Source organism: Ursus maritimus, unplaced genomic scaffold (assembly GCF_017311325.1).
Source record: "Ursus maritimus isolate PB19 unplaced genomic scaffold, ASM1731132v1 scaffold_21, whole genome shotgun sequence".
Classification (NCBI taxonomy): Eukaryota; Metazoa; Chordata; class Mammalia; order Carnivora; family Ursidae; genus Ursus; species Ursus maritimus.
In genome coordinates, this window is record NW_024424564.1 from 51,808,056 (window position 1) to 51,832,939 (window position 24,884).

Below are 24,884 nucleotides of genomic sequence, written 5' to 3' on the forward strand. Positions count from 1 at the left end.
CTCAGATGCTGCGTCCCTGGGGAGGGAGGCCAGCTCAGCATCAGGAGGGAGTCTCGTCCGCCTCGGCCTCTGATGGTGCTTCCTCGGCAGCTTAGAGCCTTAGAACGGTTGGCAAACGCTAAGCAGTTTTATGCTTTCATGTGAGTAGTGGAACGTGAACTCATTTGAGCTTAGGCATTTTGAAAAACGACCGTTCTTAGTTTGGGTCTTTGAACCTTTACTGCTTAGGCAGCCAGAATCGGTCACGGATGTTGTCCCCCCGCCCCAGGAAGGCCATCTTAATAGTTTAGGCCTGTTGTTTAAAAAAGTTCTGCATGTTCATACTTTCACGTGAAGACTTGTCATTCTTCCAGATCCAGGCTTTGCTCTGATAGTTATTAAGAAGTTACGGAGGGAGCAGACGGTCCCTAATCTTGGGGTGTGCTCGGAGCGTTCTTGAATCCAGGCCTCCGGAAGCAGCTTGCGGTTCAGTAGAACTGTGGTCGTCCTCTGCGTCCGCCGCTTCCCGGGTCACCGTTTTGTCTACTTTGTATGGGGACAGAGCATCCTCGCAGCAGGCTGGGGAGAGAGGAGCGCCGTGCTGGTGCTGTTCGTAACTCGTGGGTGGTGCGGGTGAAATTGAAGGGGACTCTTTCCCAGAGCTTCATGGACGTGTCTTCACCCCCCTCTGTTTCTCTCGTTTTGAAAATTAATATTGTGTTTCGAGTGAGAACGAATCCACATGTGATAATGGATTGATGGAAGATCATCAGAGAAGAAGTGAGGGAAAAAACGGAAAGGAAAGAAAAGCCAGAAGGGAGTCTGCAGCAGCCACGCTCATGGCTCAGCCGAGCCGGCCCTCGTGACGTTTCAGGCACGGCGCCGCACGCCTCGGGCAGCACCTCCTCTCAGGCTCACACAAAGCAGGGAAGCGAGTGCTTTGTGCTTATTCCCGTTTTGCGGGTGAGCAGACGGGCACAAAAGTGAGGTCCCTTGCAGAGGTCACGCCGCCAGCTACGGAGATTAAAACCCCCGGCAGCCTGGCATGTGAGCGCGCAGCCTGGCGAACCGGAGAGGTGATTCACCTGTGAGTAACCGTCCCAGCTGGCTCGCGGTAAAGCCGCTGTCCTCGCTGGCACTGGAGATGCGCTCAGCCAGGGGGGCAGACAGGTGCTCCAGAGGAGACAAATGAGATGCTTTCTGTGCTGAATGGACTCGCTGGCATTTACAGAGAGAAGACAGACCCCCGGCGGCTGCAGTGCTGGTCCTCGCTGACTCTGTGTCACCTGCCCGGCCATTGGCCAGCCCCCCCCACCCCCAATCTTCCTTGGCTGGGGCCCTCACAAACGCTGTCCCTCTACCCCAGAGCCCTTCTGCCCTCGGCTTCAATGTTGATCCCAGCAGGTGGGGGGGGACCATCACATCCTGTACCTACCTGCTGGGGTTGTTGGCTCAGTGCCCAATGATAAGAAATGATCTTCGGCCACGAAAGGTGGTCTTTGTGTGTTTGCTGAGTAAGCAGGAAGCAGTCCATGTGGCCGTTAGGGTCGTGGATCTCGGGGCTCAACATTCAGGGTTTGAACCGATCCTGCTGCGCTCTGCGGCTCTGACCTTGGGGAAGTACTTCCCTGCCCTGTGCCTCGGTTTCCTCTTCCGTAAAGAGTACTTAACCCTAGGGTTATTGGGGAATTACGTGGGTTTTTAAACGCAATGATGTAATTTAAACTGGGCCCAGTCAAGCCATGGAGTGAGAAAAAATATTCCGAGGATTCTGGTACCAGTTCTCCTCCGATCACCAGCTGTGGCTCTGACATCAGTCCCAATGGGGGGTTCTTCCGCCGGCTGGGTGGCCTATAATTCAGCTTCATTCTGACAGCGTCCACCGGGAGACAGTATCATTGGGCCCCACAGGTTAAGGGCCCAGCCCTGCAAGACTGCCCACCGCTCTTCAGATGCCCCTTGCAAGTCCGGGTCCTCACCTGTGCTGCCGACCGACGGTTACAGAGGTCAGAGGTTCCCACCACCTTGTGTCCATGAATTAATTTGCTAGCGCGCTCACAGAGCTCGGAGAAGCATTTCACTCGTCACCTCACCAGCTTGCGTGCAAGGATGCGCTCGGGAGCAGCCTCATAGCCTCACAGCGGAGATGCAGAGGGGGCGGTGTGGGCAGGGGGTAAGGGTCGGGGTAGGGGTGGGAGGGGTTGCAGAGTTCCAACTCTCTAATCCCAGGGTTGGTTCCCCATGGCAACCGGCCCTTTCCTAAGATGACTGTCTTTCTCATCGCTTAGGAAGTTGCCAGGGTTTTAGGAGCTCTGGGCCAGGAACTGGGATGAAAACCAAATATATACGTTTCTTAACTGTAACTCAAAATTCCCACCATTCCCAAAACACATATCTGATAAAGGACTGGCATCCACGAGACGCGAAGAGCTCCCACAGCTTGATGATAAGAAAAAAAAGACAAAACGCAATAAAAGAATAAGATAAAAGATCTGGACAGACGCTCCACCGAAGACGTGCGAGTGGCCAGTATGCATCTAGAAAAGCATCATTAGTCATCCGGGAAGTGAACCACAGATGAGAACCAGATCACTCCACAGCCACTGGAACAGCGGACAAGGTCACCCATGGCTGGGTGGGGATGGGGGCCGCGGGGGCGCTCACTCGTGCCGGGGCTCGTACGGTGGTGCAAACTTGGAAGTTGGTTTGGTCGTTTCTTGAGGAACTCCACATATGACGCCCTGTGACTCAGCGATTCCAGTCTGAGATACGGACTCAAGAAATGGAAGTCTGTGTCCGTGAGGCTCGTGCAAGATTGTTCACAGCAGCTTTGCTCAGAGCAGCTGAAACCTGGAAGCGCCTCGGGTGTCCATCAGTAGGAGCGGGAGGAATGGCCGGGGGCTGGACAATAAGAAGGGACGAGGTACAGTGCGCGCGATCCCAGCCACACAGCCTCCCTCAGAACCGCTGTGCCTGGGGAAAGCCAGACCCCGAAGGGTACACCCCGTGCGGTGCCATTTTTGTGACGTCCACCAGGGGATAAAACTAGGGGATGCTTGTCTCTGAGACGGCGGTGGGGCCTGACCGGGGAGGGCCAGGAGGGAATTTTCTCCTTTATTACGAAAATGTCCTCCGTCTCGATGGGGGTTTGAGATACACGGGTGCGTGGATTTGTCAACCCTCACCGGATGTGCATTTAAGAGTGTGTGTTTCATTGTATGCGAATTTTAACTCAAAAGAACTATAAATAAAGACTAAACTCCAGTTAGTGATACATATGCTTAGGGGAAAGGTATCCCCGTCTGCAACTTACTTTGAAATGCATAAAAAATAAGATGGAGTGCTAGATCGATTAATGGCCCCCAAAGATGTCCACATCCGGCTTCCTGGAACCTGTGACTCCGTCATGTTCCATGGTCAAAGGGACTTTGTGTATGTGATTAAGGAATTTGAGATGCGGACATTATCCTAGCGTGTCCGGGGAGACACAGGTCCTTACAAGAGTGAGGTAGGGGAGTGAGTGGGAGGGAAAGGGATGTGTGGGTGGAGTGATGTGGGGCCAGAAGCCAAGGAGTGTGGGCACTTCTAGAAGCTGGAAGGCAAAGAAACAGATTCTCCTTATACCTTCCAGAAGGAACACAGGCCTGCCGACACCTCGATTCTAGCCAGTGAAACCCATTTTGGACTTCTGAGCCCCCTTCCTTATACTACATTTGTGTTGTTTTAAGGCACTAAGTTTGTAGTGACTTTTGAGGGCAGCAGTAGGAAGGGAATAGAGACAGATTGCGGTGCTGGATAGAGGGATGGATGGATACGTGATCAAACAGTTACAGGAAAGTGTCAGTGTAGACTCCGGGCCGTGGGTAGACAGATGCTCAGTGTCCAGTTCTTTACGTGTTTCTACGTGTTTGGAAATCTTTCTTCTTTTTTTAAGATTTTATTTATTTGAGAGAGAGCAAGCAAGAGCGAGAATGAGAGAGCATGAACAGGGGGGAGAGGAAGAAGCAGACTCCCCGCTGAGCACAGAGCCTGATGCAGGACTCAATCCCAGGACCCTGGGATCATGACCTGAGCCGAAGGCAGAAGCTTAACCAGCTGAGCCACCCAGGTGCCCCATTCGTTTGAAAGTCTTTTTTTTTTTTTTTTTAAGATTTTATTTATTTACTTGACAGAGAGAGAGGCAGTGAGAGAGGGAGCACAAGCAGGGGGAGTGGGAGAGGGAGAAGCAGGCTTCCCGCTGAGCAGAGAGCCCGATGTGGGGCTCGATCCCAGGACCCTGAGATCATGACCTGAGCTGAAGGCAGACGCTTAACCAGCTGAGCCACCCTGGTGCCCCTGAAAATCTTAATAATACGATATTGGGGGAGTTGCCTAGGCCAGGCATGTGGGAAGCCCTCCGTGGGTGTTAGCTATGCGTATGACCCCTGCCTCCACTCCCAGCTCCCCACTTTGCCCATCACATACAGAAGACGTGCAGAAAAGACCAGGGGACCAGCTCGTGGTAAATGGGCAGAAATAACAAAATAGAAGAGACCATCATGATGTATTTGGATAGGTGCTTCCAATTCGAGAACATTTAAAGTGGACAAGAACTTCGGTGAAGGGCTGGGAGCCCAGGACCTGGAAGCTCGTCCCTTAAGTCACTTGTAATTTCTGCTGTCGTCTGATCACGTGCAGCCGTGGGACGGAAGACACGGGGCCCCAGGAGCTGTCATCTTCAGACATCGTGCTCTGCTGCTGCTTCTGAGAATGTCTGCACTTTGTTAGGGGAAGAGAGTGTTTTAGTTAAGTCTAACTAGAAAACATATTATTAGTATAATGAGATTTTAATGATTCGAAATTTCGTTGGAGCAGCACGCGGAATTTCAATCTTATTGTGTGCAGCTGGGCTTTGCTTTTATTTTATTTTTTGCTGGGGCCTCATTGCACGTTTCTACAATTATTATTTAGTTTTTCTTTCTTTCTTTTTTTTTTTTTTAAAGATTTTATTTATTTATGTGACAGAGAGACAGCCAGCAAGAGAGGGAACACAAGCAGGGGGAGTGGGAGGGGAAGAAGCAGGCTCCCAGTGGAGGACCCCGATGTGGGACTCGATCCCGAAACGCCGGGATCACGCCCTGAGCCGAAGGCAGACGCTTAACGACTGCGCTACCCAGGCACCCCTAGTTTTTCTTTCTTAGAGTCTGGCTTTTAGGCTGCTCCTAATTTTCTTGCTTAGCAGATCCTTTGGAAAAAAAAAAAAAAGAATATGTCCTTTCGGTACACAATTAGCGGCTTATATCCAGGCCAAGGTACGAGTGTTGTCCCTGAAGGAGATGAATGTTTGTTTAAGGTTTCTGTTGACGCTGTACTCACTATTCAGAATTGCCAGGAGGCAAGAACAACCCAGATGCCCTTCAGCAGATGAATGGATCCACACGATGTGGTGTATCCATACGATGGAATACTACATGGCAGCAGAAGGGAATGCTGTATCGATACAGACCACAACATGATCAGCCTTGAAAATAGGACGCTCAGTGAAGGGGGGAAGTCAGACACGAAGGCCACGTGTGGTGTGAATCCAGTTAGGAAATGTACAGAATGGGCAAATCCACAGAGATAAAGTGGTAGATTAGTGCTTGCAACGGCTTGGGGGGACGGGGAATGTCTGCTAATGGGGTACGGGGTTTCTCTCTGGGGTGATGAGGGTGTTTCTACATCGATTGTGGTGAAGGCAGCACAACTGGTGAATGTCCTAAAACTCATTGAATCACACACTTGACAAGGGAGGATTGCATGGCATGCGAATTCTTTGTCCGTGGAGCAGTTAGGAAAAATAGTGCTCGGCTGGGAGCGGAGTCTGAGCTTGTCAGTTTCTCTCGGACCTTATGTCAGTGTCTGTGCATATTTCCAAGGTGGTGTCCTTAACCTGGAGGAGGATGGGTGATTTGGGACAGATGTGGGCTGGTGGAGTCTTCCTCCTCATCGTCCTGTCCCCGGTCCCTGCCCTGGTGGCACCTGTCCCCAATCAGGGGCTGGGGTTTGCTCAGATGGTCTCATCCTGTCACCAGTACGACACTTTGGGGCAGGTATGATGCTGTCCTCATCGGGAAAGGGAGAATGGGGACCCCCCAGCAGTGGCGTGCACAGTCTTGCCTGACCTTGTGTGCTTAGAAGGGAGACTTGGACGAGGTTCTTACGGGACCAAACACATGGTCAGGAAGCTCTGAGCTGAGACAGTGTCCGTTAAACTTTTAATTTGACTTTGACCCGTGGCAAGAAATGCATTTTACCCAGAAACACCGATTCAGACCTACATTTATTCATATCCATGAAATCATAGCTTATGGTAAGTGAAACACATTGACCTTTTCGATTCGATTCCGTTTCATTTCATTAGAGAAATGTGCTGGTCACACTCAGCTGATTTTACGACCCTCTGGGTCCAGATGATGGTTTCAGTATGTGGCCTGAGAGGTACAAGGAGGGAATGAGTCAGTGAGTGTTAAGGGGCCCAAGCAGTCTGGGGACTCTCACTGTTGGGCCGGTGTTGGATGCTCCAGCCTGACGTCTCAAACTCTCATTTGTTCCTAGTCGTTCATTATCCTTCAGCTTCTCAGGCAGTCGCTCATCCTTGCGTTTGAGGCTTTTTGCCTCCTTGGTTGGATTTAGCCCTGGGTAGTTTATCCCTTTGGATGCTGTTGTACGTGGAAGTTGTCCGTGCGCCTGGAATTCACCGAGCGCACAGCCCGGCTGCCCTGGTCCTGGCTGGCAGAGCCCCTGTCGGTTCTTGTGAAGGTGCCCTGCTGGCCGCTCGCTTTCAACCAGACGGGAGGTCGCACCCCTGCCGATGGGGGCGGGGAGGGGGCTGGCGGCGCGGGATGAGCTCCTGGCCCCGCAGGTGGACGAAGCCAGCCGGCTCTCAAGTGTCTCGATTGTCACCTGGCGAGCCCGATAGAGGCCAGGGCCGGGCGCCCAGCGTGGTGCAGTTGGCAATCATTACGCCGCAGAGCAGGCTGTCCTGGTGACAGGTTATCTCCTTACGCAGCACCCCCAGATCCACCTGATTAAGAGAGCTGCAGAGGGGTGCTCCCTGCTCTTGTGGTGTCCGCCTGAGTGGTGAGTTAGCTCCAGAAGGCGCTGCAGAATCCTGGGTGAGATCACGGCGGGGGGGGGGGGGGGGGTTCTCACCAGTTCCTGGTGAGCGGCGCCGTGGCTGAGGCGGGAGTCTGTTGACCGGAGCCTTAGGGCCCTTATCAGTGAGGTGGGATCTCGGATGGTTCTGAGGATTAGGCTGGTTCTGAGGATTAGGCCGGGCCTTGCACGGACAGGCTGAGCACAGAGCCCAGCGGGAGGGAGGCCCAGGGCCCGGTGGCTTATCTTCCTCCTCAGCTGCGAGCGCTTCCTGGCAGCCACACCGCCCTCCCTCCGTGCTGCATGCTGTGGGCGCCGTTGTGACCCATTTCACAGATGAGGAACCTCAAGGACGGAGAGGAGAGTGCTCTGCCCCGGGGCCCAATGGCGTGGATGCAGACAGCTGGGAGCCACGTGGAGCCTTGTACTCTGCCTTGTCACCCTGGGTGGGTCACTGTCACCCTCAGTCTCGGTTTCCTTTTCTGTCAAATGGGCATGAGGACGCCCGCCCTGCCTTCTTGAAAGACTCGTTGGGAGGTTTCACTCCAGGCAACACCTTGGCCTAGCCTCCTGTGTCAAGGTGTGTTCATTTTGAAAGAGGGGGTCTGGCAGAGTAGATGCAGCTGTCCAGCTGATGGGGGGAAGCAGAGCTGTTAATTTGGGGGAGGGGCATTCAGTGTTGCGGGCCGCTGTTGGGGGCAGGGTGTGGCCCTGCTCATGGACACCTGTCTCCCAGCGGGCACTCGGGTCCCTTTCGACCCCAGAGGTGCAGGTGAGCGGCCATGGCCAAAACCCCACAAACAACGACAACCGAGAAGAAGGCCACGGCCGGGCCTTGCATGTGAGTGAGGTGAGATTCAACAGCTTCCTCTTGACTTCTGTGTGGAGGGAGGGTCTCGGCTCCGAGCCAGCGAGGTCAGGCTTGTGTGGGTGGCCAGTGACACATCCAGCTTGTAGGATCTCACGCAGCAAGGTTCGGCTTAGGCAAATAAGCCTAGAAGAGACGGAGGAGTGGCCTCAGAGCACCGGACCCAGGGATTGGGCCCCGCTGTGACCCTGCCCTGCAGGTGTGGCTCACTGGCTTCCGGCATGACGGGTGGGGGGTGGAGAGCCTCGCCACCCCCCCACCCCCAGGTCTCTTGTCGCATGGCCGCCTCCCAGAAAACCCGGGAGACTTTGGTGAGCGCGGTGGGCGTTGCCGTCACATGGATGACCCCGTCCGCGAGCGGGAGAGGCAGTCAGCCACGGGGGGAGCTATTCCTCTTCCCTCCCTGCTCACTCCGGGCTCCAGGAGAGAAGCATAGGTCCGTCCCTCGGGGTTAGCTCCGGTCTGATTAAATTCGGTGTTGTCCCACACCTTGTAGCCGCGCATATACAAGTACCCGCCAAGCGAGATGCGAGCAAGGGACACACGCGGCGCAGATGGCATCTGAGCTCCGTTAGAGTCAGTAGTAAAGGGCCAGCAGTAAAGGGCCCTCGGAGGCAGTGTCCCCACTGCTGCGGAGGCCCCACGGATGGGTTTTATTTTCGTCTGTGTTGGAGTGATCCGATTCTAAGCACGACTTGGGAGCCCATTGTGGTGAGGAGCTTTCGAGGCTGCAGGAGCCCTGGAGACTCGGGCCGTAAATCCAGCTCGAATTCGTACCTCATTCCTGAAAGGCGGGGCCCTCGCTCTGTCCCGGCCGTGGGCTCAGCTACCCGCAGCGTGGAGCGAGTGGACTTTGGTGTGTGGGCCGCGCGGGCCTCTGCCTCTGGCCTCTGCTGGTCTCCGGCGGGGATGGGCTCCCACGCCCACTGTGAACGAGCCTGCAGCCTGCCTCGGGACTGTGGGCGGGCAGGGCCTGGGGTGCCTGTGCTGGGCTCACCCACACCCCTCCCTCCACGGCTCAGTCACCACCAGCAGGGTCTGCACACTGCTACTGCCAAGGGCCGGCTGGGAGGTCTTCTAGCCCCAGTGGCGACTACTGAATTCTGCTCGCAGAGCCATGGAAGAGTACGTGGCTGGGCGGGGCTGTGTTCCAATAAAGCTTTATTTACAAAAGCAGACCAGAGGCCAGATTGGGCCCCCAGGGGTTTTACGGTCCCGCGATCTGTGGTGTAGATTAGACAGTCCTTTCTGTCTTCTGAAACTGTTCCTGGGACAGGAATCCCAACAGCCCCATCCCCTGCCGGCTCCTGAGCCCCATCTGTGCTGACGAACAGCCAGGAAAGGAGAAGCACAGATCTTCCATGACGCTTCAGCCAGGAGCTGTGAATGTCTTCGTGCCACTTAGCGGAAAGGGTCTCATTTGAGGTGCCAGGTAATCTAAGACATGTGCTTTGTGGCTGTGCGTTCCCTGCTGCAAAATACATATAATTCTTACGAAGTGAGAGGGAGGGCCCGGAAGAGCTCTTACATCAGGCGGGCTGCTTATAGGCACTGGGGGGATTAATAACAAATAATCTTCAGCGGAGAATGTTCCGCTGGCTAGGCTGCCGCCATATATATAGCCTGTGACTCTATCCCTGGGCGTTGGGCCATTAAGGAAGCTCTGGAGGCCCAGCCTTGACGGGAGCCAGGTGAGTGGTTCCGTGTCTCAAGGAACGAGTCTCAGACTCAGCCGCAGTGGGAAAAGGGAGAGAAGCAACTGCCCACATTCCCTCTTGGTGGAGGGAGCACTTTCTGTAGTTGGCGTGCCAGGGGGCACTTTGCTTGTGCCCCGAATGAAGGAGCCGTGAGAGGAGATTGAGCAGAGGTCTCTGTGATGGGTTGAGCTGTATCCCCCCTCCAAACCCCTAGATGTATTCAAGTCCTAACACCCAGCACCTGGGAATGTGACCTCATTTGGAAATAGGGTCTTTACAGATGTGATTTAGATGTCGGTTAGGATGAGATCCCGGAGTGGGGTGGGCCCCTAATCCAATGTGATTGGAGAAGGGAGACGCGGTCACACGCAGGGAGAAGGCAACGTGACCGCGGCAGCCACAGCCAAGAGCTGCCAGGGACTGATGGCCACCACCAGAGTCCAGGGACAGAAGAAGCAGGACCGTCCCCTGGAGGCGTCAGAGGGAGCACGGCCTTGCCACCTTGCTCTCAGACTTGTGGCCTCCAGCCTGCGAGGGGACGAATGTCTGTGTGCAGCCCCTCAGTTTGTGGTCATTTGTTATAGCGGCTGGTACCACGGGCACCATCAGAGTCTTCCTCTGGCCTTGGACCTGCTGGCAGGCTCGGTGGTTCTCCAGCCACTGAGGCCGTGAATGACGTTGGAAGGTCGCCCGTGGACGCGGAATTAGAGGCGTTCACCGGAAGCGCTCCGTGACGGGTCCGCCCTCCGCGAGGCGTGCGGGGCAGAGCCAGGACCCAGGAGAGGCCGAAGGACTTCAGATGCGCTTCCCTTCACCTGGTACTGAGAGTGCTGTAAACATTCGTGTCCCGCCCTCAGCCCTGTCCTCAATCCCCCGCCCCTTGGAAATGTGAAAAACGTGTTTTATGAATTCTGTTAACCATTGAAAAGTTGGGAATCGGTTCTTGCGAGGGTCCAAAGAGTAGATACCTCAGACTTGGCGAGCCAGCCGTCTCTGTAGAAACCATCAACGCCGCCGTAGCCTGAAAGCAGCTGTAGACAGTAGACACAGAAACACACAGGTGTGGCCATGTGCCAGTAAAACCTTTTACAAGAGTAGGTGTTGGGCCAGATTTGGCCCATGACTGTACTTCGCCAGTCCTGGTGTAAACCAGCAGTTACCAGACCCCACATCTGTCTGACATGTTCTGCTTTCTAGAATGTTCTCTGAGCGATGGCCATTTAAAGTGTTCTGTTATTCCTACCTTCCACGATGCTCACCTGAAGGGAGGATTAGAGCCTATTACCGGCAGTGCGGATAAGCAAGCCGAGATTTCTGTCCACGAGAGACGGCGGTGTTGGCTTGGTGCCCAGGAAGTATGCAGCACGTCTGTCTTTTTACCTAGCTCCCTCCTTCTCAGGAACACGGCCCTTAAAATATATATGGTGACATGGCAGCGTGATTCACAATAGCCCAGAGGTGGAAGTAATCTCTGTGTTAGTCAACGGATGAGGGGATAAACGAAATGTGGGCCATCTGTACGTGGCACAAGATTCAGCCTGAACAAGGAGGGGGATGCTGACACCGGCTACGACACGGCCGAACCTCGAGGGCATTGTGCCAAGTGAACCAAGTCCCAGAATGACAAATACTGTAGGATTCCGCTTATATGGGGTCCCTAAAGCAATCAGATTCATGGAGACAGAAAGCAGAGTGCTGGGCGCCAGGGGCTGGGGGAGGGGGAAGGGGAAGTTGTGTCATGGGGACGGGGTCTCAGTTTGGGAAGACGAAGTTGTGGAGGTGGGTGGTGGTGGTGATGGTTGTAGAGAGTGTGAAGGTACTTGAAATGGTTTTTTGTTATGTATATTTTACCACAGTTTAAAAAATAAAGGAAAAAATCCTGGGAAACACACTACACATACAAAAGAGCGTACGTATGTAGAGTTTAAAGAATAATTTAGAAAGTACCCATAGCCCTAGCGCCCTGCTTAGGTAACGTTGCCTGTACCACCCCCGCCCGACTCCGCCCCCAGCAGAGGTGACCCACCCCCACGCTGAGCACGTGCTTCTCGCTTGTTTGCCTTCCGGGTCCTGTTACCACGCACGCGCACACTCCTGGGTGTTTGGTTGTGCCTGACTTTGAACGCTACGTGCCTGGAGCCCCACTGTGCGCATCCCTGTGACTCGGGGTCGCCCAGCCGCACACACAGCTCAGCTCTGTGGTGTAACCGCGCTGCCCCCCTCTGCACCACCACGTTGGACCCCGTATCAGCGGCCCTGTGACTTCGGAACTGAGGCGCACCTGGGCTGAGTTTTGACTTAGACGCAGGAGAGCAGGTGGCGAAGGGTTTGGATGGCCGGGCTCCCACTTGTGCCCGTGGCGCCCCCTCCCCTACCTTTGGAATCCCGTTGGGTGAGTTACCCTACCTCTCTGCGCCCTGGTTTTCCCATCCGGTGATGGACGGTACTATCTATTTAAGACGCCCAGAAACAGCGGCTGGGACGTGCTCAGAAAGGCAGCTGGCTGGGAAGCCGCAGTGGGGTCCTTGTTGGGTAGGCCCTGCTGATGATCGTTTCTCTGGCAAAAATGCTCAGTATGTAAGTTTATCGTTCCATTTGTGGGAAAATTAAACACATTTAAGAGTAAATTAAATTAGGGGATTAGTGATCATTAGCTGCGTGAATGCTTTTTTGAGAAATGCAATGTACCAGGCAGGATCTGGTACATGGTGGCATGCTCGCTAAGTATGTGTGTGAACGAAGGATAATTTGATGAGCCAATCAAGTCATATATAATGGGATTATTTGGTTCTAAAACTAATGAGGTGACTGAGAGCAGGAACAGCTGCTAAAAATAATCCCGTGCTTCTAGAAAACCGAAAGACGAGAGAAGAGGCTTGTGCTGGATTGCAGCCAGGAGCCAGGCCCGGAGAGCTGGCACGCTGTGTCCCGGGAGCCGTCCAAGCGCCCATTTGGGACCATGGTTTCAAAGCTGGCATTTATCAGCACTCTGAGCAGACCTGTCTCGGGTGCGGCTGCCTCAGACAAGCTCGGGAAACCAGCGGATAGAAACTGGAATGCTCACTTTGTAGCTTACAGCGTGAAGTGCGCTGGGATCCCAAGTCTCCGGCCTCGGCACCTGGTCCCCAGGGCGTGGCGGATGGGGGAATGAGTCGTTCATTACCTTTTCCTAGTTTCTGGTGGTCCTCAGCTTATCGACACATCACTCCAGCCTCTGCCTCTGTCACTGTATGGTCACCTTCCCTCCTCTGTGTCTCATTTCCAAATTTCCCTCTCCCTGGAAGCACACCAGTTGAGCCCACCCTGACCCTGTATGACTTCCTCTTAACTTGGTAACACCTGCAAAGGCCCTCTCTCCAAGTAAGGTCCCATGCACAAGTTCTGGGTGGACGTGAATTCTGGGGTTCGCAGGATCCGGCACTTAGTGCCTAAAACTCGTCAGTAATTATTACTTTTATGATTATTCTCATAGATGAGGGAGTGATGGGGATAAATTGTAAACACGTAGTTAATCGTACTTGGTCTTGGGGCTGTATACTCTGGTTCATCGTGAAGTCGGCTCTTGGTTTTGAAGGGAGAAGGCTTGGTCTTTCTCTTTTCACTTGAAAAAGACTGTGGAGCGTGTGTCTGCCCAGCGCCCACAGCTTCCAAATGGATAAGCTCTTTAGATTAACTTCTGCTTTATAATCGCATTCTGTTTTTTGACGCATAAGATAAACAGCAAATTTTCCAGATATTCGCTCCTTTTTTTTTTTTTTAAAGATTTTATTTATTAATTTGACAGAGAGAAACAGCCAGTGAGAGAGGGAACACAAGCAGGGGGAGTGGGAGAGGAAGAAGCAGGCTCATAGCGGAGGAGCCTGATGCGGGGCTTGATCCCATAACGCCGGGATCACGCCCTGAGCCGAAAGCAGACGCTTAACGACTGCGCCACCCAGGCGCCCCATCCAGATATTCGCTCCTTTAAAATGAACACTGCTCCCTGTCAGCCTTGGGGAGTTGAATGGGCTGGTACAGTGTCCCTTTCTTGTTTTTTTTTTTTTTTTTTTTTTTTTTTTTAAGATTTTATTCCTTTCTTGTTCTTAAGGGAGAAGGGCGGCCACGAAATGTGGGCGTTGAGTGTAAATTCGGAATGTCGTGTGCTGGGTGTCGAGGATATTGGCTGAAAAAACGGTGTCCTACAGCTCCGCCTTTCCCAGTCTCCCCTGCCTTGTTTGACAGGTACAGAGGTGTGTCATTAAACAGGTACAAAGACTGCTGTCATTGGATTTTAAATAGCACTTGTCATTCGCATCGTGGTGTATTTGCCTAACATAGTGGAGGGATGGATGCGACTGTCCCAGGCGGCGTTCTCCCCCGCCCTCCTCTGCAGTGCTTTCTCTCCTTGTCATCGGAGGAAACCTTTTTGCTTATGTTCTGAGAAGGTGGGAAGGATTCAGAAACGAAGGGTGGCTTCTTGCATGAGAATTTCATGACTGATCGTCATGGGGCATCTTCTGCTCCAGTATCTGAGGGGTGAAGAATCACTTCCAAGAGGAAACTTCCAGAAGTTGAGCGGGAGAATCTGAGGCTGAGCTGGAAGCGAGAGAAATCGACGGTGAGAAAGGTGGTCAAAGCCGGGTGCTTCGGGGCCCGCGTCCCCATGTTCCGGGTGTGCGGGCGTGAGGACCCCGGACTTCGTGCGTCCCGCTGGGATGGAACCGGGACGGTGTCATCTGTGATGTGGCCGCATTAGGCATTGGGGGCCATACAGAAGTCGGGATGCCGCTGGCTCCCTGGACCATGGGCCCCGAAGATCAAGTCTGGTGTCACTCAGGAAGAGAAGTGGTGGAGGAGAGGGAGGTGCTGGGCTCTGTTCCTTCCTTCTGGAATACTGTGGGTTCCCGTTAGACACGGTTCTCATGTTCTCCCCACCCCCAGCAGCCACCAGTCTGTTCTCTGCATCTATGAGCTGGTTTTTGTTTTCTGTTTCTTTAAAAATCTACCTATATCGATATATATCCGTATATATGATTCTTTCAGAGGAGACCATGGGGTTCCTGATTCTCTTACAGTTTTTCAAGTGGACAATTGGTTTCCTTTTAAAAGCTAGGTGGCATCTTCCATGACTGACCCTCTGGTTTCTGTCCCCCGGGGAGCTGAGCACCAGCTTTGGGCATCTGCTTGGCTGACTTGGTGACGCCGAGGTGCTGAGAAGACCCCCTACTCCCCGCGCAGGCTCTGTGTGCCGGCCGAAGGCCCCTCTCCCTGGAGCACCGGCGGGCCCCCACGGGCTGGCAGCCGCTCCGTTCGCGGGCTGGCGAGGGCCTCCCTGCCTCCGCTCTGCTCTAGCCGGAGGGGCATCCCAGTGCCCTCTGGGGCCCTGGCGGCGGGCTCCGTGTTATTTTAGGTTTGCCAGGCTTGTCGTAACAAAGTACCGTAGACCGTGGCTGAAGCAATAGTAACTTACGTGCTCACAGTCCTGGAAGTCCAAGGTCAAGGTGCCAGCGGGCTTGGTTTCTCTCCCTGGCTTGCCAGTGGTGTCTTCCCTCTGCACGTCCCCGGCTTCTGTCTCTGTGTGTCCACACTTGCTCTTCTTATAAGGCCACCAGTCAGGTTGGATCAGGGTCCACCCCTATGACCCCATTTTTCCTTAATCTTCTTTTTAAAGGCTCTGTCTCCAAATCCGGTTACATTCTGAGGTCCTGTGGCTGAAGACTCTGACATTTGAGTTCTGGGGGTGGGGGGGGGGTGCAGTGTAGCCCATAGTCACCCAAACACGAGAACCAGTAGAGCAAGATCAGCCTGGGGCCTTCATTGGCCTTGGGTGTCTCTGACTTGCGTCACCAGCTCCTTGGCCTCACCTCTGCATGACCCCTGGTTTGTCGAGTGGGTGTGGAGTGTGGGGTGAGGCAGGGGTGCCTGGGGAGACTGGGATCCCGATGCCCGTGACTGCTCGAGGCCCCAGAGCACCCCTCTGGAACCCCGCCCGCGGGAGAGCCAGCTCCGGGCCCCGTGTCTGTTGGGCTCACACGCTCCCGCCTAAGCAAACCTGGGCACTGGCGGAACCATCAGGCGACACCTGCGAGAAGAATGTGTCTCCCTGGGAGTTGGGGCTTGCTAGTAATTACCACAAATAAGAGCTCCCGTGTGTCCCGGGGCCGGGTGCCGCAGGACCCCGTTTATCCCTGTGGCTGCCCCAGGAGCTCGGTACGGTTGGCAACCCCACCTTAGAGATGTGGAAATGCAGACATGTGGCCTGTCCAGGTCACCCAGCTGGTGGGTGCCTGGGCCCGGCTTTTGAAACCGGCTGGTGCGTCCAGTGGCCAAAGCGGGGAGCAGATCTAGTTTCCCTTTCCAGGATCTTCCTGGGCACTTCCGCCCTGGGAAGTGAGCACCTCCGACAGCAAATCTGTCAGCCTCCGCTCTTCGGGTGGCCTCGGCTCTGGCTTAGGCTTTCTGTTTCTGGTGTCTGATTTCTGTTGTCGTGGAAACGGGGTGACAAGTGTTCCTTGTTAGCGTGGGGGTGCTCCTGACGGAGTTGGCAACCGGAAGGCAGCCTGGGGCGCCGCGGGACTGCCCTGGCACCCTGCCCCAGAGCCCGGCCTCCAGCCCCAGGCCCAGATCGAAGGCTTATCGGAGGCCAGCGTCTGCTGGGCCGTATCCCCCACCCCTCCTCCGCCCTGAGCCACATAACCGTGACTCGGGTCCCGCCTCAGGAATGGATACTCCCTTCCTTCCTTCTCTGCGCTGTGGGTCGGTTTTCCTGGAGCAGTTTGCTGGCCCACGAGGCGGTTGGCAGTGAGGATAGAAATAGTGTTTCGTGGTTAGCAGAGTTCTATCATTTGAAAGCAGCCCTGTCCTCCGGGCAGCCCGATCCCTCGTGGCCTTCCTCAGAGTGCCCAAAAGAGGCCTTTCCCACAAATTGCAAGTCATGGGGTCCCTGCCCGCATCCATATATGAACGCGATGTGTGTGCTCTGGGTGCCCGCTGCGTGCCCGCCGGCCGGGCGCTCGTCTGCGTTTCTCACGCGTCCTCCAGCCGCACCACCTCCCGGCCAGTGAGTGCCCCCCGTTTTCTGACCATTTTCAGCAGGAGTCAAACCCGGGGCCGGCCCTAATTCCTCGTCTGCTTTATGAGGGAGGGTTGTTTAGACCAGAATGGGCCCTGGGCTGGCCGTTTGATTTACCGGGAAGGGGACAAGGACGTTGGCGTGAGGACGGTGGGGTAAGAGGGTCCTTGGGAATCCCCCCTCGGCCCTGATGGACGGGCACCTGCTATGTGCACCGCAGCGTGTCGAGATGCTCCCGTCGCCCGCGGGGTCGTGTGGGTCTTTGGGCCTAGAAGAAGAATGGCATTTGGAACATTTTCAGGGACAAGTTACAATGATGCTGCTTTTAGGGGCTACCTGATAGGATGGATTTCTTTTTAATGACCTTTGGTTCTGTCTTTCCCCTTTAACTGGCTGTTCTTGGCCAGGATCTGGCTCGTGTTGTCACCACTGGATAAGCGATTCATTCTGTCTTTCCTGTGGGAGCAGCGGACGGTGGAAGGCGTTTGCGCTGCACAGGCAGGGGTGCCCTGGCATAGTTGCCCTGATGCTCTGTCTTCCTTCCTGGGAAGGAGATTGTGGGACAGGTGATGTGCCCCGTGCGATCCTCATGAAACTTCATAGTTGAGGAAGCTGAAGTCCAGAGAGGCTAAGTAAGCTGCCCAAGGTCGCACAGCAGTCGGGACCTGCAGTCGGGGGTTTAGTTGGAGCTCTTCAGGTCGGCTTGAAGGCCATCTCCCTGGGGCCTGCTGGGGACAGTGAGATGGTGGCTATTTGGAAGCCCCTGTGCCTCTGACACCGAGAAAGCTCCCAAGAATGCTCCTTCCCCACCTGGGGGAGTAAAAAAACACATTTTCCCTGGGCTCTGCCTGGTTTAAAAAAAAAAAAATGGTGGGGCACCTGGGTGGCTCAGTCGTTAAGCATCTGCCTTCAGCTCAGGGTGTGATTCTGGCGTCCTGGGATCGAAACCCGCATCGGGCTCCCTGCTCCACTGGGAGCCTGCTTCTTCCTCTCCCACTCCCCCTGCTTGTGTTCCCTCTCTTGCTGGCTGTCTTTTTCTCTGTCAAATAAATTAAAAAGAAAAAAAGGGACACTGGAACTCGGGTCCTCAGGGGACCGAGATAGGAGCCTTCCCTCAAGGAGGTCACAGGCTGATTTTTGTTTGTGTCTTGATCGTTCACATTGTTTTGAGCGGGCTTTTTGTAGGGGTGTGGGGACCTTTCTGGAGGAGAAACCAGCAGTTGAAGGAAGAGCTTAAGGAGACCCAATGCAGGGAGGCTCTCTGCTCGCTCTGGGGCAGCTCTTCAGAGACAGAAGGGTTTACCATAGGCGCAGAAAGCAGCTGAACCAGGCCACTGGCTCTTCCTGTGCAGGGGTGGGGTGAGGAGGGGTGCAGGAATGGATGGCTGATGGAAGGGCTTGGCGGCTGGTGGAGGGGCAGACCCTGCTGCCCTCCCCTCAGGCTCCTGGGTAGCTACATTCACTGCCCATCCCCCAGGGGAGTCTTGAGGCACAGGAGCACGGTCAAGGCTCTGAGAAGTTCTGCAGAAAAAATCCTCTGTTCACTTCTGCTTCACCCACTGCTTCCACTGCTCCCTTGACCCGGGCTGAGTTCCTACCAGACCTAGGGACGCCTAGGGTAGGTCAGTGGAGCCCGCTTGGGGACCGGAAATGATGGGGACAGCCAAACACGCATCTTGCTCATCTGTGCCTCGCTGTTCGCGGGTCGTCTCAGGTTCTGCTGGATGTCCGCGAGCTAGTTTCACAGCAGTCCTGATTGGGCTTTCTGCCTGGAAAGTACAGCTGCCGATGGAGGTGGAGGTCTGTGAAACTCTCGGTTAGGAAAGGGTCCCCAGGCACCCGAAGCTTGGAGACCGACCTGAGCGTGCCCTCCACTGTGGCTCCAGGACTACCTGCTCGCACACCGCCCACCCCCAGCCCGCTCTGCTTGGCACCCAGAGGCCTTCTCTGGAATAGCACTGGTCATCAGTGTGTTTATCACCTCCTTGGCTTGAGGTCTGCTGCGCAGGAGGGCGGGGGCAGGGCAGCTGTGATGGGGCTCACCATAGCGGGTACACATTTATTCTGAATGCTCGGCTAGTGGGACGGTAGGATACAAGTCCTAGCTCCATCTCTGACTGGCCATTCCTTTATTTTCCTCATCGGTAAAATGGGGGTAAGGAGCGGCGCCCTCTCCCTGCGCTTAGGACCCTGTATAGCCATTCCCGGGAACCCAGAAGTCGCCGCTCCTTCGGTCCCTGCCTGGTGTCGCCTTGTGTCCTGGCTCCCTCTGCCTCCTCCCTACCCTCTTACCTACCTACGGGGATCCAGGACTGTAAGAACTTTCCAGGATTTCTTAAATGCCCGTGACTCCCCTTGCCTGTTATTTGGCGGAGAGTGCTTTGTCGCTGCGGAGACTTGGTTCCAGGGTGAAGGTCAGCACTAGGCTGCCTCTCCTTGGGGCAGGGCGCCTGCTTGCAGAGCCTCTGTCTGCTGGTCTGCAGGGGCAGCCCCGTCCCGGCAGCGAGGAGCCTGCGTGAGCTCGTGCAGGAGCGTGCGGGGTGGGCAGGCTCTCCAGAGGCAGACTTCCTTCCTCCCATGGCGCCAGGCCCCGTCGTCTCTGCCCCCACCCTGCAGGCCGTAGCAGGGATTTCAAGTTGGGGGTGGAATGGGGCGCGAGAAGGGAACTTGAGAATGAAGAGGTGGCAGTTTGTGGACCGTCTCCTTCCCGGCTTTATTAGCCATCCTCCTGCTACAGGCCGACCCCAAGCAAAAGGACACACTTACCCCAACCTGCTGGGAATGTGACGACAGAGGCTGCCACTGTCTCCTTTCTCCTTGTAGGCCGGGCTCCTTCAAGACTTGGTTCCAAGGTTACCTCCTCCAGGAAGCCTGCCTGGACTGCTACTCGTTCCCTCTCAGGTCCCTAGCGTTTTCACACAGCTCCATTATTTGTCTCCTGGATGCTGAGCCCCTCGGGGCAGGACCTGGCCGCCTGGTGCCAGGCCTGGTGTTGGTGGATGTCCGCTAATGGTTGCGGGGAGGGGGGTGGATGAGCAGAAGTAAACTGAACCAGATCTTCTCACAGCTCTGCTATGAATGCGCATAAAAAACCAGACTTCTATGAAGTGGAGGAAATACAAACTAAAAGTGAATTAGTATAGGCACGCCTACTCGCCCCAGCCCCTGACTATTAACCTCTCAGCCGCCGTCTACAAACAAAGGGACCCCGGGGAGGAACTGTGTGTGTCCCTCAGTGTTCTCTTCAAACACACAAGTTCCCGTGCAGCTGGGGACGCAGGACGCGCCTTTGAATTGGGGTCTGCTGAATGGAAGTGCTCACTGGCTGTGGAAGGCCCGGCAAGGCCTGGCAGGGAGCACCCCTCGGGGGGGGGGGTGGACAGCAACAGAATGTGAGGACTTCGGGGCAGGAAGGAAGTGGGGTGCTGTGACAGTCACCCAAGGGACCTGGGGGCGGGCATCTGGAAGCACGAGGAGGGGCTGGTCATCTAAAGCTTCTGCAGACAGAACACACCCCACGGTTTTGAAGCCTTCCGGTCCTGTTGCCCACACCGTGGACTGGGTGAGCAAGGTGGACAGAAGACGTCTCGGGACTGTGACCCTGGGCTGGGCTGGTCCAGCTGTCCCTGCTTAGCCCCCCCCCCCCCACCAGAGTGCAGAGTGTGGACCCTGTGGAAGCCCTGGTTTCTTTGGGGAGGGAGGGGCCCCGTTGCCAGGGCAACCAGAGGTGGGGAGGTGGGAGGCCAGGCCTTCCGCAAATGGCTGAGCTTGTTGCCACGCCAGAGGGCAAGCACCACACGAGGACCCCCTCCAGCACCTCACCCCCCCTTGGAAGGAAGGGGCTATGGGATGGGAGGGGAGCAGTAGGCATGACCCCCTGCCGCCTTCCCCATGCCCCTGCTCTGGCTGCCTGGCCGGGGCTGGTGAGGGTGTGTGGACTTCAGCGTCTGGCCAAGAGCGGGGCATGCAGCGTGGTCATGAAGATGGATGGACGGGGCTGCGGGGCTTGCTCCTGGCCTTGGACCCCCACCTCATGTCCACATGCATTTCTCATGCAGCAAAGAGACAGAAGAGTCTGGGCTGTCTCTCTGTGCCAACGACACCACCCTGTGTGTTCCCTGGAGGCTGGAGGTGGGGCCTGGTTGGGAACAGGCCTGAGCCCTTCTCCCGAAGGTCTAGAGGCAGGGACCCCGGCTCACACTCACGCTTGGTTCCACTCTGTTGTTATTTTAATGCTGGACTGCTCGTGTCCAAGTTGAACAGATGCTCTCTAAGCCCAGAGTCCTGTGTCCCCTCGGTGCCCTGCGTATGGGTTTGCAAAGCATAGGACAGCTGGATGGGGTCCATGACAGCCCTGTGAGGGGGGGGTGCACAAGGCCCTGGCCCCCATGGGGTTCTGACCTGAGTGAGGGTACCAGAGTGCCTGTGGAAGCTGCCCGACTGTGCAGAAATGTCGGGAACCCTCACTGGCCAGCTTCTGGGCAGCTCAAGCAGGGTTTCTGCCCCGGGCACTGTTCACATTTTGCGCTGGAGGCGTCTCTGGGGCGGGGCCGGCCTGGGCTGTGCGGGCTGATGCCATTAGCACCTGCGGTGTTCGGGTGTGACGGCCTTAACTCTCCAGACACCTCCACGCCCCTGGAGGACAGAATTGTCCCTGGAGACGGGTGGGGCCTGGTAGGATGCAAAGGACAGGCTCCTGGGGCCCAGGGCCCTGCACAGGTGTGCACGGATGTGTTTTGAAGGACACCAGGCTAACTCCCCATTCGACTAGCTCGATGCAGGAGTGGTGAGTGCGTCCCCTGCCTGCCAGAGGCCTGGTGACACGCGCGTTTGGCCCTGTGTGCGCACGTCTGTAAATCCCTGCGGCACGCTGTGAGGTCCGCTGAGCGGCCTCCCCCACATTCAGGTGAGGACACAGGGAGAGAGAGCTGGGTGCGAGTGTGACGACGATGTCACACGCACGGTGCTGAGTGCGACACAGAGGATGATGCTTCCGGCTCTGGCTTGGGGCTGACTTAACGGGGCACCGCGGACGGCGTGGCTGGGCGGACCTTCCTGCTTTCACGGTCTGGAGACCGCAAGGCCCAAGTCAAGGTGTCAGCCGTGTTGCGCTCCGTCTGGGGCTCTAGGGGAGGATCGACCTTGCCTTTTCCAGGTTCTGGTGGCTTCGGGTGCTCCTGGGCTTGGGGCTGCCTCACTCCGGGCTCCGCCTCTGTCTGCATGTGGCCGTATTCCCTCTGTGCCTCCTTGTCTCTGTCTCCTCTTCTTTTAAGGACGCCAGGCAGTAGGGCAGCCTCGTCTCAACTTAAAAACATCTGCACAGGGTGTCTGGGGGGCTCAGTCGGTGAAGCGTCTGCCTTCAGCTCAGGTCATGATCCCAGGGTCCTGGGATCCCCCACTGGGCTCCCTGCTCAGTGGAGAGCCTGTTTCTCCCTCTCCCTCTGCCACTCCCCCTGCTTGTGCTCTCTCTCTCTCTAATAAATAAATAAAATCTTTAAAAAAACAAAAACAAAAAAACATCTGTAGAGGCCCCTTATCCAAATAAGGCCGCATTCCCAGGCATGGGGGGGGGGCGGTTAGGATTACAACATGTCTTTTTGGGGCTAAAATTCAACCCATAACATGATGAGTTCTTCCAAATCTTCCAGATCTGCCTGCCTCCTGAGTTCCAGCCCAGCCCGAGGGGAGGGTGCAGTGGGCTGGCGGGGAGCTCCCCCTGAGGGAGACGTGTGGGGCTCTGGGAAGGGAGGCATCCGGGGGACACCTGGGAGGCAGGAACCTGCCCGGGTGTTTAGGGAGCTGCATGGCTTCCCTGCTTTTTTGTTCTGATAGGAAGCTGGTCTGCACGTGGCTTTAAACGTTAGAGCTACTGTCTGCATTTGAACTTCACGACTAGGAAAGTTCAAGGAGTCTAGAAAAAACATACGAGCATGGTAGTCGGGCTTGGTGATGTAAGTGCAAACACGCAGCTTCCTGAACGCCAGGGCGTTTTACAGACTGCGTGGTGGGAGCCGTGGAGTGGAGTCCCGGGCCCCCGTCCTGCCCCGTACCCTACAAGCCTTGTGTGCGTCCTTAATTCGGAGAAGCTGTGTTGAATGTGCCTGGCACAGGGCTGGGAGGAGTTACCTTGCCCAAGGGCACAGCCAGGTGGGTAGGCCGACTCCTCCCCACCATCCCCCTGCCTGGGCCCCGCCCGAGTCCTCAGGTTGGGGCCCCTGTGGGCGAAACCGCAGGGGGGTATCGGTTTCTTCATCAGCGCTAACATGATCCTGCTACTGGGTGTATCCTGAGCCCGGTGAGCACTCTGACATCTGGGCTGGTGTTTACTGCGTATAGCCACTTGAACTATGACCTCGAGAGAGAATGGGTTCAGAGTGGCTGGGGCTGCTGCCCGGGACCCTGGGGGTCTGAGACCTGGAGCAGCAGGGGTGGGGCTGAGAAGATGCCTACGGCAGGTGCTCCAGGAGGAGAGCAGATGAGCAGGTTCAGGCCTGGAGAGGTGGTGGGGCACAGCTGTGGCCGGAAAGGTCAGGGGCTTAGCACATCCCCGGCTGCACCCCTCGAGCTCGTTCGGTAGCCAGGCGCGGAAGGAAGGGGGAGCGCGGTGGTCCTGTTGGCTGCTGTGCTGGCCCCTGGGGGAGGGGTCACCTCAGCTCTCGTGGACACCAGCCTGTGCTGCTCCTTCCGCATAAAGGTAATAATGCGATACATGTTAGTGGATTTGCCATCAAGGAGCCAACCTTCTCAGGCCTCATCATCACACGCGTGTGACCTGCAGCGCTCGGGGACAGTTGTGTTTTTATCCACAGCGACGGTGGGACTCATCCTATGTGCTCGTTTGTGTTTGTTCTGCCTGCGTGACCGAGGCCGTGGCTGTTTCCATAATGGCTGCGTCATTGGAGCTCAGCCTGGGGTCCGGCGCAGAGTAGGTGCTCAGTAAAACGGGTGCAGTCAAAGAATGTTCTGGGCCTTTTGAAATGATGTGGAGGAGCTGGGGCTGTCTTGAGGCTGTTTTCTGTGGCTGCTGTAGTGAATGACCAGAAGTCTAGTGGCTTAAAGCAACACAGACTTGCAGTTCTTGGGGTCTGAAGTCCTACGATCCAGGTGTTGGCAAGGTTGTGCTCCTGGAGGCCCCAGGTGAGAATCCGTTTTCTCGACTTCTCAGCTGCTTGAGGTGTCTGCGTTCCTCGGTGTGGGGCCCACCCTGCATCTGCAAAGCCAACAGTGCGGTGTCTTCGCATCTCTTGCTGCTTCCGCTGTCTCATTGCTCACAGCTCCTCCTGTGTCCTTTTTAGAAGGACACTTGCAACTTCTTAGGGCCCACCTGGATAGCCAGGATCACTCCGTGTCTCAAGATCCTTAATGTAATCATATCCGTTAAGTCCCTTTTGCCTTGCAGAGCCACTGGTTGCAGGGATCAGGATGGAGACATCTTTGGGAGAAGGGGGGTGTTACTTAGCAGGGCACAGAGTCCCTAAAAGAAAACAGCTCCTACGAGTTCCGAAGAGGAACACCAGAAGTTCTGGAAGGTTAGGGTCCTGAATTCACCATTAATCTCCCGTGTGTCATTGAGTGCCTCCTCTTGGACTGGCCCCTTATGTCTGCCCTTCCAGGCCACTATGGAGGCCACTATGGACACGCATCCAGCAACAGGTGCATGCATATGCCTTGAACGTGACTGTGCTTGAAAGGAAAGCAATGGGATGGGGCCCAATGGGACTGTGTGGGGTGCAGTGGGGAACCTCGCTTCATCTGGCTGGCTGCGAGGAAATCTCCACTGGCCTCTGGCTCCTAGCTGCTCCTTTGGGACTTTCCCTCCAAAGTCTGGTCTCTGGGAACCCCAGCGGGTTGCCAAGATCCCTCTCCTTTGTTGCCTGGAGCGTGGAATCCAATCAGTGAGGGTGGGGTTGTGCTTGCCCAGGCGGGCCACCCGAAATGCTGCGTTGGCTCCCGGAGTGTCTCAGGTGAGGACACAGCCGCCAGCACCAGGGCTGCCCCCTTTGGAAGGTGCCCATCTGCCCAGCAGGCCAGATTCTCTAGTTTGGATGGAACCTTTGCAGAATGTGTCTGGTCTTGCTTCTGCTGGTGGAGATGGGCCACTAGAGGGCGCCATCCTGCCGGCTGTTTTCTCAGCCTCTTCTCTGGTCCTCCCCCCACCCCATCAGGTCTCTGG

General features: G+C 55.8%; 1 protein-coding gene across 5 annotated transcripts in view; it reads left to right on the plus strand.

The window, feature by feature from the left end:
• Positions 1-24,884, plus strand: part of PARVB (parvin beta) — a 98,131-nt gene that overhangs the window by 8,551 nt on the left and 64,696 nt on the right. The window contains exon 1 of one of the 5 annotated variants that reach the window (XM_008702905.2): positions 16,553-16,699. The exons of the other annotated variants lie outside the window; for them this stretch is intronic. Within the exon in view, the coding sequence (XP_008701127.1) occupies position 16,699 (1 nt within the window). The 5' untranslated portion in view covers positions 16,553-16,698. Of the gene's footprint in view, positions 1-16,552; positions 16,700-24,884 lie in introns of those variants that run through there. 5 annotated transcript variants of the gene reach the window in all.